The following is an 18,138-nucleotide window of genomic DNA, read 5'->3' on the forward strand; positions in this document are numbered from 1 at the left end:
ATGATGCTGGAACCAGCGCAGATCCGTCGGAGAGGCGCTCAGGATTTTGAAGGCTACTATGATCATGTGTGTGCGTCTCAGGGATCAGCTCCTGTCCGTGCGGTGAAAGCCAGCCTGAGTCGGGGGATGTTAGAGTTTAACCCTGATCACATCAGTCCAGCGGACTGGACGCCCATCCTGTCAGCCTTGGCCATCAACAAACACCTCCAGCATGTTGCTATCAAGAGCTGCTACCTCACCAGCACTGGAGCTCAAAGTTAGTTAACAGACAATCACACAGTATCTGCTTTAAATATATTTTAATGCACAAAAAGCATCCATTGGAAATGCATTATACTGTACATGTTTTATGTAATGTACAGCATGGCATCTACAACATCTGTACAGCCCAGAAGTAGTTATAATTGAATTAAAGTAATTCAATTAAATGCTTTAGCTGAGGAAGCTGTCCTGGTTCTTGGTGAATCTTATTATGATGGAGTGTCTTTATCTTCTTAGGTTCTTACAGGTCTCATAGTAAGAAGAAGATCCCTGTGATTCACTCCAAGAATATGACTTTTCAGTTGTGCAAGGCTGTGCAGAAGTGCCTGTGTGAGTCAAGCAGCCTAAAGACCCTTCAGTTGCACGGTTTGCCATTGAGAGAAAGAGACCTCACAGCTCTCACAAAGGTGAAGTGAAATATTTAGCTTCTGTTTTAGATATTAAGTACTTTGTGTGTATAGACCAGGGGTTTTCAAACCTGTCCTGGAGCCTCCCCTGCCCTGCACATTTTGTATGTCTCCCTTATTAGGCACACCCAATTCAGGTCTTGCAGTCTCTACTAATGAGCTGATGATTTGAATCAGGTGTATTAGATGAGAGAGACAAGCAAAATGTGCAGGGCAGGGGAGGCTCCAGGACAGGTTTGAAAACCCCTGGTATAGACTGTTGTTCAAAAGTTTGGGATCAGTACGATTTTTAATGTTTCTAAGGAAGTTTCTTATGCCCATCAATGCTGTATCTATTTGATCAAAAATACAGATTTTTTTTTTGTGAGATGTTATTGCAATTTAAAATATATATATATATTTTTTATTTTTAATATACTTTAAAATCTACTTTATTTCTGTGACCAAAGCTGAATTTTTAGCATCATTACTCTAGTCTTCAGTGTCACATGGTCCTTCAGAAATCATACTAATATGCTGATTTATTATCAATGTTGGAAACAGTTGTGCTGCTTAATATTTTTTGGGACCTGTGACACGTTTTGCAGGACTCTTTGATAAATACAAAGTGTAAAAAGAACAGTGTTTATTCAAGATTTTGTGTTACAATATACATTACTTTTCAAAAGTTTAGGGTCAGTAATTTTTTTCTTTATTTTAACACTTTTATTTTTTTTGCTTGATTTTTACTATCTATTATCCATTAATTTTATTCATTTTTATTTAAAAAGTGATAGTAACACTTATATTGTTAGAAAATATTTCTATTTTGAATAAATGCGGTTCTTTTTAACTTTATTAATCAAAGAATCAAACGTATCACAGGTTCCCAAAAAATATTAAGCGGCACAACTGCTTTCAAAATTTAAAATAAATCATCATATTAGAATGATTTCTGAAGGATCATTTAACACTGAAGACTGAAAATTCAGAATACAAATACATAGAATAATAAATTAAATTATATTTTGAAGTGTATTAAAATAGGAAACCAATATCAGAAATTGTAATAATATTTCACTATATTACTGTTTTTCTGTATTTTTGATCAAATAAATAAAGCCTTGACGATCATAAGAGACTAAAAAATCTTACCGATCACAAACTTTTGAATGACAGTGTATGTATGTATTTTTTTTTTAAATTAAATAATTAAGTAATTTGACTTAACTTTTGCTTTACTTAATTTTTATTTTATTTGTTTTATTTACATTTTGTTTAAAGTATTTATTTTAGTGGTTTTATTCATGATGGTTATTTAATGTATTTTGATGAGCATAAGTGACATTAAAAAATATTAAAAACCTTACTGATCCCAAACTTTTGAAAAGGAATGTATGTATTTTTTTTTTATTTTTGAATTAAATAAATTATTAAGAATTTTTTTGCTTTACATATTTTTTATTCTATGTATTTGTTTCATTCAAATTTAGTTTGTATTATTTATTTGTTTATTTACTAGTTTTATTTATGCTTGTTTTAATGTTTTTTTATTTTATTATTTTAAATGTATTTTATTTTTTTATTTTATATTTCAATTTATATTAATGTGAAATTTATTTTAGTTTTAATATTTATTTGTTTATTTTTATTTTTGTATTATTTTCCATGTGTTAATTTTCAAAATTTTTGTAGGATTCTTTGATAAATGCAAAAAGAACATTGTTTATTCAAAATTTGAATTAAATAAATTAAATAATAATTTTTATTGCTTTACATATTTTTTATTCTGTGTTCGTTTCATTCAAATTTAGTTTTTTTATTTATTTGTTTATTTTACTAGTTTTATTTACGATTTTTTAAATGTTTTTTTATTTTATTATTTTTGATGTATTTTATTTTTTTATATTTCAATTTATATTAATGTGAAATTTATCTTAGTTTTAATATTTATTTGTTTATTTTTATTTTTGTATTATTTTCCATGTGTTAATTTTCAAAATTTTTGTGGGATTCTTTGATAAATACAAAAAGAACATTGTTTATTCAAAATTTGAATTGAATAAATTAAATAATAATTTTTTTTGCTTTACATATTTTTTATTCTATGTATTTGTTTTATTTAAATTTAGTTTTTATTATTTATTTGTTTATTTTACTAGTTTTATTTATGATTGTTTTAATTTTTTAATTTTATTATTTTTAATGTTGTTTATTTTATGCATTTTATTTTTTGTTTTATTTCAATTTATATTAATGTGAAATTTATTTTAGTTTAAATATTTTTTTGTTTATTTTTGTTTTATTTTCCATTTCTTAATTTTTTCATTATTTAATTTTTTTTTATTGTACAATTTGTATTTATCAAAATATTTTTGTATATTGCTTGGGAACTTGTTGAATAAACGTTATAATTTTCCTTTAGGGTTTAGCTAAGAGTGTGTCATTGGAGCATCTGTCTTTAGCACACTGTCCAATCGCAGATCAAGGTTTGGAAGGTGAGTTAAAGTCATCATACAAACAATGATGTTTAAGTCATTCATTATATGTGAGAAGCTTAACTGAGTTTTTGTACATGTGCATATGTACATATATTTTTGAATGTATTTCATTATTTTATGTGTGTGTTATTAATGCAAACACATTTTTTGTTATGTGGTTTCGTCATTCAGTCATCTGTCAGAGTGTGAAATATTCCTCAACGATTAAGACAGTGGATTTCACTTCCTGTAATATTACCTGGCAGGGAGCGGAGCATATGGCCAACATCATAAAGGTACAAGTGAACATTTGTTAGAATTATTAATTCCTGGAAATGTACATAAATTCTCTCTGAAAAACGATCTGCTTTAAATGTCATGATAAAAACTTAAAACCTCCTCAAATTCATAAAACTCATCTGTTGTTTAGCACCAGGCAATGAGACGGCATAGCACAGCATGGGTAGAGACTTTGCGCTACAGGAAGGCAGAGTTTGAAGCCATGAGCGGACTGCGCAGAATTACTCTCAATGACAACATCCTGATCGGAGACAGAGGAGTGATGGCACTATCCCGCGAACTGACAGAGGACCTGTGGGTCAAAGGTTTGAGAAGTCACTCTTTAACACAATGCACACACATATATTGTATATTTCAGAAGCACCTACACACTCAAATTTCTATGTTATATTCCTCTAGCTGTGGACCTGCAGCGGTGTGGGATCTCTAACGAAGGAGCTCAAGTTCTAGAGCAGATGCTTCAGTCCAATTCCACTCTGTGTGTGCTTGACATCAGGAGAAACCCGCTTGTTGGTAATTGACAGTCCAAAGCATTAGGGCTGCACGATAGATCGTTTCAGCATCGTCATCGCGATGTACGCATGCGCGATAGTCACATCGTGGCAGTCACGATGCAGGGCAAAAAAAAAATTATTTGTGTCTGCTTTAAATATTCTACTTTCTATATTTATAATTCTATATTTCTAAACTTTCTATTCACGATCTATATTTGTCTAAAATAAAATAATTAACTCATGTATAAGGGTTCTTTAAAAACTACAATGCACATGTTGCTTCACCTACTTCATGCATGCAGTCTCTGTGTGAGCAGTGTTGGGTGTAACGCGTTACTGTAATAATATTACTTTTTTCAGTAACTAGTAGTGTAAGGCATTACTCGTCTGAAAAAAGTAATATTATTACAGTTTTCCCGAGGTAGTTACTTGCGTTACATTTGCCAGTAGCACCTTCATCACACACAAGGCACACGACAACACAGAGAACAGAAGGGAAGGGGAGGGGGGCGTGAATGGAACAGTGATTGGTCTGGGTTTGGCACGAGGTATCATTAAATTACCATCACCGATTGGTCGACACCCGGCAGCCAGCAGCAGAGCGGCACTTGCAAATAGAGACCTGCAAACCCGCGGGACCCAACGCAACAGAGTGCGGCGCGGGACAAAACTTGATGGGCAAGTGCGTGTGCTGGTGCTGGCGGGTAGAGACTCGTGTGTGTGTGTGCGGGATGCGGGAAATTAAAATGATTCGCGGGACTTCCGCAATATAGAAATATCTAAACATAAAATATCTAAAAAACAAAAAAATGTTATTCATCTATTGCACAAAAGCAGCAAAAACAACATATATGATTAGTAAGCCCAAGAATAGGCAGTTTCGATTTAAAATCGAATGTTTTAAAATGTAGTCATCTGTTGATTTATGGAACGCATCGCCAATGGTGTTTAAGATAGAATTCACTCACTGCTCAAAAGTTTTGAACAGTGCTGAATACTGCGTGCTTACGAATCACAACACACAAAGTGTAGACATTTATGAAAGATGATTGTATTATAAGAGCTTTATGAGATAGCGTATGCACTGAGATGTCAGCTTTAAAGGAGCTTTGTTTGTTTGCATTCTGCCGTGGATGCACGCAGTAGGTCATGTTTGCTTTTTTGTTAAGAATAACAGTGGTTTGTGTAAGAAAAAAAGTAACTAGTAATATAACTAGTTACTTTCTCCAGGGAGTAATAAAGTAAAGTAAGGGATTACTTTTTTTGAGAGTAATATGTAATATGTAATATATTACTTTTTTGAGTAACTAACCCCAACACTGTGCGTGAGCATGGCGAAATGAGCGCGGGACGGGAGAAAAGCGCCGAAATGGAAGATTTGGTCGCAAAAAGAAATGCAACGTCGGTCATATGGAAGTATTTTGGATACAAAAAGGATGCTGCTGACCAAAAACAGGTGCTTTGTCTGAGAGTGCCTGGCAGTTGTTGCCACAACTCGCGGGAAACACTACGAATTTAAGGGACCGTTCACATGTCGCGCCTAAAAACGTGTGGAAAACGCTAGGCACGCCGCTTTCTCCTTCTTTCCAAAGTGCTCTGTAACTTGAGCTCCAGTGGCGTCTGCCGTTGCTAAGCAACGCGGAAGTTTCAGCAAAGATAAATAAACAAAGATAAATGGATTTCCAAAACTAAAAATTGCTTGCAGTAGCTCTGCTGCTAAAAAATGCTTTTAATGTTTTTTGTGAAAGGAAGAAGCTGATTTCCCTTTCATCAGGGTAAAAGCAACATTCATTATTAATTTCATATTAGAGCCTTGATTTGCCTGAATTGACAGTGAATAAGGTGAGTCAAACTGTTTATGAAACTACCCAAAATAAGCTTTAAAAAGTATTTTATTTCAGGGTTTTGATTATACTGTACTTTTAAATTTTTTTTATTCTTTGAAAATGCTTACAAAATTACCCCAATTATTCTTGAATTATTATTTGATTTTTAAGCAGTTCAAAACAACCTGATGAACATAAATGAATTTGTACACATCGCAATATATATCGCAAGAAAAAAAAATATATCGCAATGTAATTTTTTCCCAATATCGTGCAGCCCTACAAAAGCACTGATAAACAACTAGTCCAACTCAGCGCTACACTATCATTCAAAAGAAGAACCGTAAAAATATATAGAAATACAGTACATTACAGACATAAAATGGGTTCAAAATGGCGTTTTATGTTGACATAAAATATTTAGAGAAGTTCACTTCCAGAATAAAAATATCCTGATAATTTACTCACCCCTATGTCATCCAAGATGTTCATGTCTTTCTTTCTTCAGTTGAAAGAAATGAAGGTTAGGGTTAGGTTTTGAGGAAAACATTAAAGGATTTTTCTCCATATAGTGGACTTCAGTGGGGATCAACAGGTTAAAGCACCAAGTTGCAGTTTCAGTGCAGCTTCAAGGGGCTCTACACGATCCCAGCCGAGGAATAAGGGACTTATCTAGCGAAATGATCTGTCATTTTCTAAAAAAAAAAAAAAAAAGAAAAAGAAAAGAATACTTTAACCATAAATGCTGTTTTTTTGCTATAGCTCGATGCATTACGTAATCACATTAGAAAGGTCACATATGATGTAAGCGGAAGTACCAACTCAAAGAAAGTCAAACGCCTTTTACACAAAAAAGTTAAATCAACGATGTTGGGAAATTTTGAAGTTGGAAGAGAAAATGAGATTTTTCGCCCTACCCTGCCTTTTTGAACTGGAGTACACAGACAAAGAACTAATGTGCATGATTTTTCCAACGTGATTACATAATTTGCAAAGTTGTGGACGTGCATCACAGATCTAGTCCAAGATGAGTCTGAGAAAGACATAGAAATCATTAGTAGCACCAACAGCGAGACACTGTTTAGTATCACATCGCATGTCTTCCATGAGAAGAGAAAGGGCTGGTTGTTGCTGGTTACAGTATGTTGACTGAAATCGCGAAATGGCCTTAAACCATTAGCAAATAAACTACAGAATGGTATGTTGTCTAACACATGCACAAATTGTATGTATTCTGACAGCTCTGCATGAGCTCCTTAGCCAGGGTTCAAAGTCCAAAGCGCAAAGGAAATCTGCAGCTGTCAGCAAAAAGTAGTACTGAGGTCTTCCTGTGGGTTTCCGCCAAAATAAAAGTCAACATTCATAAATGTTAGTATTGTGAATTTTAAGTTAAATTGTGATTTGTTGGTTGGCTATAATGTCTACTAGAATGTTAAAAATGTTCAGTGTTAAGTCAGTATTTTTAAATTGTAAATTTTTTTTTTCGTAAAAGGAAGACAAAACTGTAAAAAAATTGTCAAAATACATTGGGGAAAATCACAAAAAAACGTGTTCAGTGTTTAATTTTATTTGGCTTTGGCTTCAGGCCAAGAATTTTCATTTCGGTGCATCCCTACTTTTCATCTAAAATGTAGCAGCAAGTTTACATAGCCGCTCCAAACTAATGTTAGCCTAGAAAAATGTGCGTTATTGAAGTGTCTGTGCGGAGTGTGGAAGCTGAACAGTAGCGTGCTTACTCCTTGACAGATGGAGGCGCCGGCGCGGTCACTTGCTCCTAAAATACTTTCATTTTGGTCATACAGATAAAAGTAATACATTTTTCGATCCTGTAAAGACTCTGTTTATTTGTGTGCACTCAGAATAACAACAAAACGTTGCGCTTTTGTAAAATAATAAAAGCTACCAGGACAAGCTTTCTGCTGTTTTGGTCTCTGTGATAGGCATCTGTTAAGAGTGAAATGTCTACTTTTAATTGAACCAATTTAAATAGAAAACAAATATTCTCAGATTATATAATCTGTATGAAACATGCATACAGCGAAACAGTAATGCGGAAATGACAAGTCAGTGTCACCGACTTCATCTCTTAAACCAAAAACAAAGAAAGAAGTTTATCAGTAAGTTATTAAAATGTTATTGCAGTCTCCTTGCTGTTTTTCCCTGAAACACTCATAATCATTATATATTTTGCATGCAAATAAGTGCTTATTTGGCTATGTAGATGGTTTATTAGATGTGCGAATAATAGTTGACTAGTTCTAGTTCTTAAAATTAACGACTACTAGTTGACCAGAAACATCTTTAGTCGAGGGCAGCCCTAATATTATTATTATTATTATTATTATTATTATTATTATTTATTTATTTTTTAGAAAATTACCAATCGTTTCGCTAGATAAGACCCTTATTCCTCAGCTGGGATCTTGTAGAGCCCTTTGAAGCTGCATTGAAACTGCAATTTGGATCTTTAACCCGTTGATCATCACCATTGAAGTCCACTAAATGGAGAAAAATCCTGGAATGTTTTCCTCAAAAACCTTATTTTCTTTTGGACTGAAGACATGAACATCTTGGATGACTTTGGGATGAATTGTGAACTAATCCTTTAATGGGCAAAATGCTAATGGCACCAGGTCAACGCTTGCACTCACATTGTTTTGTCATTTGTCTCTTAGATAATAATGTGGTGAAGACTGTGCTCAAAAAAGTTCTCATGAACACTAAAAGCCTTGACTCGCAGGTATGAAAACATTTGCATGATTAAATCTTTTAGGTTATTAGATATTAAAAGAATCTGTTGTTTCTTGGCTGCATGAACTTATTGTCGATGTGTTGTGTTTCAGTATCTTTGGCTTAAACCTCCTTCTCCCAAAAGCGCTCTTGATCAGTCACGACAGTCAAGAAGGAAGAATGCAGGAAAGGCCACATATCGAATTGGTATGTGAAGTATTTTGGCTATTCTCTTCTCTTATTTATGTTCTTTTGGACTATGTAATGTTGTTCTCTGCAGGATCTCGCCGGTCCTCATCTGTAAACTCTGTGTGGAGGCATCCTCGGCCTGGTTCGGTGGGGTACGTCCCATGGCGCACTGCTGCACGGGCTGGCCTACAAAGGTAAAATAAGTCTTAAGATATATTTCAGAAAGGTAGGACAGGAACTCTTCCAGAATACATTCAGTTGTATGAGAAGAACTTCAATCCTTCTGCTTTTCCGTTCAAGACAATAAGATGCATGAATGTGTTTCTCTTTGTCTGTGTATAAAGAGGTGCATCACAGGCAGATGGGATGACAGACCAGAGTTTTCAAGTAAGGACTGTTTTATTGCTGTTTGTTCATTTAGTGCTTTTAAGTCACAGAGTGTCTTAAAAAGTAGTTGCATATTTTGAGCTCTGTAGTTTTAGTGATAATGTGGAGTGTTGGGGATGTGATGATGGCTATCTTCATCAGAACGCCACCTCTGTGCGGGTAACTGTGGAGACGGAGTCAGAATCAGAGGAGGTGGATGGTGCATGTGTACCGAGTCCTCAGGAGAAAATCACAAGCTACCAGTTCAGACGACTACAGAGAGAGAACAATCGATTACAGGTACAACAGTAACAGCCTGTCCATTTGTTCTGTCATGTGTGTGTTAAATGAGGAAGCTTGTTAAGAGGGCTAGAAAAAATAAAACAAATTTCGACTTTAGTTAAAAGTGACTATTCAGGTAATGTATTCAGTAGAACTGAAGATTTTAAGCTTGAAACTATAGCACTTGGTGATTCATAAGGTGCAAGTCAAAAAAGCATATCAGGCAACACAAAATTAATATGTGTGGTTTTTGATGATATATTGAGGTTTTATTAAGCGAAATGATCGGTCTGTGCAAGAAACTAAAGATTATTTACAATATTATCAACAGCTCGTCAGTTATCAGTTTAGTTTGTTTATTTATACTCTGCTAAAAATCATCTGTTTGAATTTGATTATCATGTCTATCACGCTGAAATCATGTGTTTAAACCATATTAGCGTAAGGGGGGGGGGGGGGGGGTCCAATGCTGTTTCATGCATGTTAAAGGAGTAGTTCACTTCAGAATAAAAATGTACAGATAATTTACTCACCCATTGTCATCCAAGATGTTCATGTCTTTCTTTCTTCAGTTGTAAAGAAATTATGTTTTTTGAGGAAAACATTTCAGGATTTCTCTCCATATAATGGACTTCTATGGTGTGGTGCCCCCGAGTTTGAACTTCCAAAATGGAGTTTAAATGCAGCTTCAAAGTGCTCTAAATGATCCCAACCGAGGAAAGAAGGGTCTTATCTAGCAAAACGATAGGTTATTTTCTAAAAACATTTACAATTTCTATACTTTTTAATCTCTACACAGAGTGCACACAGAGCTAGACAAGACGAGCATTTGAGGTTAAAAAGTATATAAATTGTAAATGTTTTTAGAAAATAACCGATCGTTTTGCTAGATAAGACCCTTCTTTCCTCGGCTGGGATCGTTTAGAGCCCTTTGAAGCAGTATTTTGGAAGTTCAAACTCGGGGGCACCATAGAAGTCCATTATATGGAGAGAAATCCTGAAATGTTTTCTCAAAAAACATAATTTCCTTACGACTGAAGACAGAAAGACATGAACATCTTGAATAACAAGGGGGTGAGTACATTATCTGTACATTTTTGTTCTGAAAGTGAACTACTCCTTTAAGTTATTTACACTGTTAAAGAGTTGGATTTTCATGCTAAACATGGCCAAAGTTAAAAAAAAAAACCATTTGGACGTATAATAGAGTATTTTTAGTGCCGAATACACACATCTGTTTTTTGTTTTTTTGTTTTGGAAAGTTTTTTCGATCATGGCTCCTTGTATGGGCATTTTGTCTGATAGAGCGCGCACACGCCGACCAGAGTGAGAGCAAGAGTGCACCCATCAATGCGCTTAATTCGGCTGCACGGAAATCACTCGGGAAGAATGTCTCTAAAGAAGTGTCGTTTTGGTTGTAAGGCAAAGATAACCTTGCTCAGCTTCCCAAAGAACCCAGAATTATGTGAACAGTGGATGATGCAGTTTTTTTTTCCGGGGGAAGAAACAGAGTTTTGCAAGTGTGTTTGTTGACAAACGCTTTATCAGAATTGTCAGAATTAGTGGGGTTTTGTTTGTCCACCCGCCTCTTGAGGATTGACCACAAGTTTTAAGATCTGGGGAGTTTCCAGGCCATGGACCCAAAATATCAACGTTTTGGTCCCCGAGCCACTTAGTTATCACTTTTGCCTTATGGCACAGTGCTCCATCGTGCTGGAAAATGCATTGTTCTTCACCAAACTGTTGTTGGATTGTTGGAAGAAGTTGCTGTTGGAGGGTGTTTTGGTACCATTCTTTATTCATGGCTGTGTTTTTGGGCAAAATTGTGAGTGAGCCCACTCCCTTGGATGAGAAGCAACCCCACACATGAATGGTCTCAGGATGCTTTACTGTTGGCATGACACAGGACTGATGGTAGCGCTCACCTTTTCTTCTCCGGACAAGCCTTTTTCCAGATGCCCCAAACAATCGGAAAGAGGCTCCATCGGAGAATGTGACTTTGCCCCAGTCCTCAGCAGTCCATTCGCCATACTTTTTGCAGAAGATCAATCTGTCCCTGATGTTTTTTTTTGGAGAGAAGTGGCTTCTTTGCTGCCCTTCTTGACACCAGGCCATCTTCCAAAAGTCTTGGCCTCACTGTGCGTTCAGATGCGCTCACACCTGCCTGCTGCCATTCCTGAGCAAGCTCTGCACTGGTGGCACTCCGATCCCGCAGCTGAATCCTCTTTAGGAGACGATCCTGGCGCTTGCTGGACTTTCTTGGATGCCCTGAAGCCTTCTTAACAATGCAGTGGAACGTTTTTTTCGGGATTAAGTTAATTTTCATGGCAAAGAAGGACTATGCAATTCATCTGATCACTCTTCATAACATTCTGGAGTATATGCAAATTGCTATTATAAAAACTTAAGCAGCAACTTTTCCAATTTCCAATATTTATGTAATTCTCAAAACTTTTGGCCACGACTGTATATTACAATAGGAAATTTACAAAATATCTTCATGGAACATTTACTTAAATGATTTTTGGCATAAAAGAAACAATATATATGGTATATTTGTAGCAATAGCCAAAAATACATTGTATGGGTCAAACTTATTATTTTTTCTATTAAAAACTTACTTAAGACTGGTTTTGTGGTCCAGGGTCACATATAGTAATTCTCATGTCTAATAAAAATCTATGACAGCAGTAAAATAACAAATATAATTCATAAAGAGTAGCAAAAATAAATTATGCCATGATAAAAAGTTCCAGTTTTTATTGTGATTATTAAAAAAAATGTGCAAATTTTAATTACTATACATACAGTGGCACAAGATTTTGATATTTTGTAATCTAATGTAATGACATTCATACTTTTTTCCCCTGTGTGGCTTAAATGTACAAGATTTTAAATGTTTTGGTGCTTCTATATCATTTATCTCCTGGTAATGCAATTCCTCTCTTCACCCACAGGTGGAGCTGGAGGAGTGTCGTCTGAGGCTGGCAGAGGAGAGGAACAACAGGCTGAAAAGCAACTCTCGTCTGGTGGAGGTACAAGCATCCCCAGTTATTCTGTTTGTTAAATTAATAATAACATTTCAGAAAGTAAGATATCTGGCTGTATGTCTCTTCCTGTAGCTGGAATTGGAGAATGAGCGTTTGCGCAGTCTGAATCAATCCCTGTCTGAAGCCCATCTCAGTGCCTCTGTTCTGGAGGATGAACATGTGCTGGAAAGCATTGAATCCTCCTTCCAGAAATTCCATGCATTCCTAGACCTGCTGAAAGATGCTGGGTCTGTCTGATCTCATGTTTTACAATTACTGAATGATTTATGCATTACGTTTTGTGCCTTTTTTTCTTCTTGATACGAAAGTAGTATTTGTCAAAAGTTTATTCTTTTAAGATGTAATTGAGAATTATTATGAATTTCTTGCTGCATGTTAGGCTTGGCCAGTTTGCATCTATGGCTGGAATAGACCAGTCAGACTTTGGGCTTCTTGGGCATCCTCAGCTCTCCTCAACAGAAAGGACAGGAACACACGCCAGCCAAGAAAACCAGAGAAATGAGGAGAGGAGGGAGAGTTTAGCAGTGAGTACAAATAAGACAAGCAAGACACGTTCAACAAATATTATATAAAAAGAAAGAAAACTTTTGTTTTCTTATTTTTGTTCTTATTTTATGATTTATTAATTACCATTTAAACATTTTGGGTCCATTCGATTAAAAAAAAAAAAGAAATTAATATGTTTATTAATTAGTAATAATTAATTAAATAATAAATTATTAATTTAATATTGTGAAGTATTATTACAGTTTAAAATAATGGTGTTCTATATTAATATATTTTAAAATATAATTTATTTCTGTGATGCAAAGCTGAATTTTTATCAGCCATTACTTTCAGTCTTCAGTGTCACATGATTCTTCAAAAATTATTCTAATATGCTGATTAATTACTGTTATTATCAGTGTTGGAAAAGCAGTTGTCCTGCTTAATATTTTTTTGGAATCTGTGATACTTTTTTCAGGATTCTTGATGAATACAGCATTTGTACAAAAGATAAATCTTTTCTAACAATAATAGTCTTTGCTGTCACTTTTTTATCAATTTAACACATCTTTGCTGAATAAAAGTATTAATTTCTTAAAAAAAAATTACTGACCCCAAACTTTTAGATGGTAGTTTGTATCACTACAAAAGATTTCTATTTTAAATAAACGCTATTCTTTTTAAACTTTTTATTTTTTTAGAGAATCCTGGGGGAAAAAAAATCACAGGTTCCAAAAAAATATTAAGCAGTAGAACTGTTTCCAACATTGATAATAAATCAGCATATTAGAATGATTTCTGAATGATCATGTGACACTGAAGCCTGGACTAATAATGCAGAAAATTCAGCTTTGTATCACAGAAGTAAATGACATTTTAAAATATACTAAAATAGAAAACAGTTAATTTAAATTAAAATAATATTTTACAATATTACAGTTTTTTTTCCTGTATTTTTGATCAAATAAATGCAGATGATCATAAGAAACGTCTATTAAAGCCATTAAAAATCTTTTATATATACATATACATTTATGCATACAGTACACACACACACACACACACACACACACACACACACACACACACACACACATATATATATATATATATATATATATATATACATATACATACATACATACATACATACACACACACACACACACACACACACACACACACACACACACACACACACATATACACTACCAGTCAAAAGTTTTTGAACTGTAAGATTTTTAATGTTTTTATAAAAGTCTCTTCTGCTTATTATTAACATGTGGCTAATGTGTTTACTATTTAAAACTGCTTTCTATTTGAATATATTTTAAAATGAAAGTTATTCCTGTGGTTTAAAGCTGAATTTTTTGCATTATTACTCCAGTCACATGATCCTTCAGAAATCATACAAATTTTTGATGATCAAACAACATTTTTTATTATTATGTTGAAAACAGTAGACTTATTTTTTGGTTTCTTTGATGAATAGAAACTTTAAAAGAAAAACAATTTATCTGGAAAAACAAGCTTCAAGCTTTTGAATGGTATAGTGTAAAATGTTACAAAAGCTTTTTAGTTCAGATTAATGCTGATATTTGGATCTTTCTATTCATCAAAAAAATCCTGAAAAGTTTACTCAACTGTTTTAAAGAATAATAATAATAAGTGTTTCTTGAACAGCAAATAAGTATGTTAGAATGATTTCTGAGTAATGATGCTGAAACTTAAGCTTTGCATCACAAGAATAAATGACATTTAAAAATATACTAAAATAGAAAACACTTTTGAATGGTAGCATACTTATTTATTTATTTGTTTTTATACATTTGTAATATTTACATTTATAAGTACGTAACTACGTTGTTAGAAGGGTACGACAGGGCTAAAGGTGTCTTTGATATTATTGTCCTCTAAACCACTAGAGGGCAAAAAAACATACCGTAGCACTTTCCAAAACATCAGCTTTTCAAGATACACGTGCAATTTTGGCTGATCCTTGATGCGATCGCGGGCAGCAGCGCAAAGCCAATTCAGTGCTTAGTTGATCTAATATTGATGTTTTTAAAAATGCTGTAGATTTAAGTAGGAAATGAGAATCGCTAAAATTCTTGAATATATCTTGAGACAAAGGTCTTCTTAATGATTTTCAGTTTTGTTTAAGATAATTAAAGTAACAGCTTTTAAATAATGAAAGATTAAGTAAAAGTATGATATTTGGGGTAAAAAGCACCCCTGCTGTTAGGGCTAAAAGGCACAATAATTAACGTGATAATTAATAGAAGGATGACTTTTCTATTTGTTGACATGATATTATTAGATTCAGATGGTAAATATCATATATTATAAAACATTATCACCATGTTTATAATGAAACCAATCAAGTTTAAAATAAAAAAATATTAATCATATCAGATATTTCAATATAATTTGTTGTTTCTACTGTAAATCTATAATAAATTATTATGGGGTCTTCAATGCTTTCAGAATCTTTACTCAGAAAAATATATTTTTTTAAATTTTGTATTTCTGTTAATTTTTTATTTTTTATTTAATTGTATTTTATTTTTTGCTTTTTATTTTATTGTTTATTTTTTTAAAGGTTTTGTTTCTGTATTTAAAAAATGTTTTATTTAGCATATTTTAATGACAGTATATTTATTGAACAAAAAATTATTAATCAGAAAATAAGCAGAAAATATTACAAACTTTGCTGAAGTGATTGTTTTAAACAAATATTAACAAATATTTAAAAAATATATTATTTTAGGTAAAGTATTTGTATCAATACTGTGTGCCTTTTACCCATACATTTATAAGATTTTCAAATAAAATGAACAGCTTATATGATTTATTTTCACAAAATCTGCTCCATAAATGTTCAATACAAACATATATATTTTTCTGCAATCATACACTTTGGGCACACTGAAAAGCAAATACTTCTTTTCTTAGGGTGTGCCTTTAACCCCCGTTGTCCCCTAATAATTCCATTATTATTATTTCTCTAATCACCACACAGTTGGCAGATATCCTTCAACCTGAATTAAGGACTCATTCAGAACCTAATGCCTACATTGAAGAAACTCCCCGGCCTCCTTCCCAACAGGAAGTGCCCCTAAGTCCAGTCAGCTTGTGTCGTGCGTCCCCGTTCTTACAAGAGCCGCTTGAGTTTGACTCCTCTGAGAGGAGCGGAGTGTCCTCAGCCCCGTCAAACCACCAGAGGGCCGACAGAGGCTCTCGCTCTGGCTCAGACAGTTCAGTCAGTAGCGTCAGTCTTCAGTCCAAAGCCTCAAAGTCCTCCAGAGCGAAAGGATCTGTGTACTCTGCTCTTAACTCGAGAGCATCCAGTCTGTCTCAGCTGGGTTCAGGAAGGCAGAGTGCTTCAGGAAGCCAGAGAAGCGCTGCAGGATTGGTTGGGATTTAGAGCTAAATCAGCTGGAGAGATCTCTTGAGGTTTCTGGAACGGATTGAATATCTGTTGCTGCTGTCAACTTCATCTGTCCAGTGTATATTGAGAGTGTAAATGGATATTAATGCGGTTTAGTTTTATAGACGATTAAGGTTTATTTATAGTATGTTTGCAGTTCAATGACACTAAACTTATTATATAAGACTTTTAGTAGATTTTTGTGTGATTGCTGAATTTATAGATACTCCTGATTGATTAAAAACCAGTGAAACCTGCTATTTGTTGTCCTGATTTTTCTATAAATCATTTTTTATTTGGAAATGAACCATTTTTTGTTGTTGTTGCATATACTATATGACCTGTGTAGTTCAATACTTGTTAACTGCTAAACTGCTAAATATCTTTGAGTTTTTGGTGCTATTGGATTCAGAAATATTATTCACATTTGTATTATTTTTTTGAATGGCTTTTGAAAAACACCATGCACTTTATGATATTTGACAATTTAAAAAAATTATACATTTTAAAGCATTGATAGACATGATTTTAAACTTTAACTAACGTTTTGTTATTTGTGCTTGCTTAATAATTGTTAATAACAAAAAAGAACAAGCAAAAGTTATATTTTTGGCAAATATAAAGGGCCTTTCACACCAAAAGTGAAATCTTAAGTGCCTTTTCAAGCCATTCCCAATTTCTTTCAACACGGCGAGAGGAATGTCAGTGAATAAAAGGGAATACACGTAATGCCTTAATTTACTAATTAGTTTTTTTAATTAGTATTTTTAATTTTAATGCAATTTTTATTTTATTTCATTGTTTATTTTATTCATTACTATTTCTATTTTTTAATTTAATTTTAAATTTTATTAATTTTTTTTGTTTAATAAATTCAATTCAAAAACAACTTTTTTTATTTGAAAAAGTAACAGATTTTTCTTGTATAATTAAATAGAATGCATTACTAATGCATTATTTTATATTTTTTACTTTGTTTTACTTTGTACTCTTATTTTGTTTTTTTGTATTATATTTTAATTTAATTGTTTTTGTTTATTTCTATTTTTTACTTTTTTGTTTTACTTTATTTAATTTTTATTTAAATGAATTAAAATTATATTTTTATTTTATTTTTATTAAGTTTTATTTTAGATGTCAGTGAATAAATGGGAAAAGTAACTTGCGTTACTTATTTGAAACGAGTAACTGATATTTTCTTGTATATTTAAAGCTAATACTTTACTAATTTTTCTTTTACTTTGTTACTTTATATATTTAAATTTTATTTTATAATTTTTTATTTTCTTTTTATTTTAGTTTTTTATTTTATTTCTATTTAATTTCATTTAATTTTTATTTAATTGATTTTTTTATTTTTTATTTAATCTTATTACATTTATTTTTATTTAATTTTATTTTATTTTCTTGAGATGTCAGTGAATAAATGGTAAAAAAAAGTAACTGATATTTTCTTATATATTTAAAGCTAATACTTTAAAAATGTTTACTTTTTTACTTTATTTAAAAAATTTTATTTTATATTTTTTTATTTTATTTTTTATTTTGTTTCATTTTTACTTTTTAATTTAATCTTATTTTATTTGAGATGTCGGTGAATAAAGTAACTTTATATATAGGAAGACTATATTTAAAGCTAATGTTACTTTTTGCTATTTTTGACTTTGTTACTTAATTTAAAAATGTATTTTATTTTATATTTATATTATTATATTTATATTTATATTATTTTATTTTATTTCTATTTTATTTTTTATTTACTTTTGTTTTATTTTATTTCACTTCATTAATAAAATCGTTGTTTTTTTTTCAGACTGATGAATCTCTCGAACAATTTGAAAAACAGAACATTAAAAAA

The 18,138-nt window shown here is 32.6% G+C and overlaps 1 protein-coding gene across 1 annotated transcript; it reads left to right on the top strand.

Moving 5' to 3' along the window:
• Nucleotides 1–16,522, top strand: cep78 (centrosomal protein 78). Its single transcript, XM_073819595.1, has 15 exons — nt 1–256; nt 499–668; nt 3,073–3,145; nt 3,320–3,423; nt 3,558–3,732; nt 3,827–3,940; nt 8,423–8,487; nt 8,591–8,684; nt 8,758–8,860; nt 9,011–9,053; nt 9,195–9,332; nt 12,272–12,349; nt 12,437–12,591; nt 12,744–12,888; nt 15,873–16,522. The coding sequence occupies exons 1-15, from the start codon at nt 1–3 to the stop codon at nt 16,275–16,277; spliced, it is 2,118 nt and encodes a 705-aa protein (XP_073675696.1). The 3' UTR covers nt 16,278–16,522.
• The last annotated feature ends 1,616 nt before the right edge of the window (nt 16,523–18,138 follow it).

The sequence above is a fragment of the Garra rufa genome, chromosome 15, assembly GCF_049309525.1.
Source record: "Garra rufa chromosome 15, GarRuf1.0, whole genome shotgun sequence".
In the NCBI taxonomy this organism is placed as follows: domain Eukaryota; kingdom Metazoa; phylum Chordata; class Actinopteri; order Cypriniformes; family Cyprinidae; genus Garra; species Garra rufa.

Excerpts from the sequence above, each read along its gene's own strand:
- cep78 (XM_073819595.1), top strand. The coding sequence starts at position 1 with ATGATGCTGGAACCAGCGCAGATCCGTCGGAGAGGCGCTCAGGATTTT. Across the intron at positions 9,333-12,271 it reads GAGAGAACAATCGATTACAG|GTGGAGCTGGAGGAGTGTCG; the intron begins GTACAACAGTAA and ends CTTCACCCACAG. Across the intron at positions 12,592-12,743 it reads GACCTGCTGAAAGATGCTGG|GCTTGGCCAGTTTGCATCTA; the intron begins GTCTGTCTGATC and ends GCTGCATGTTAG.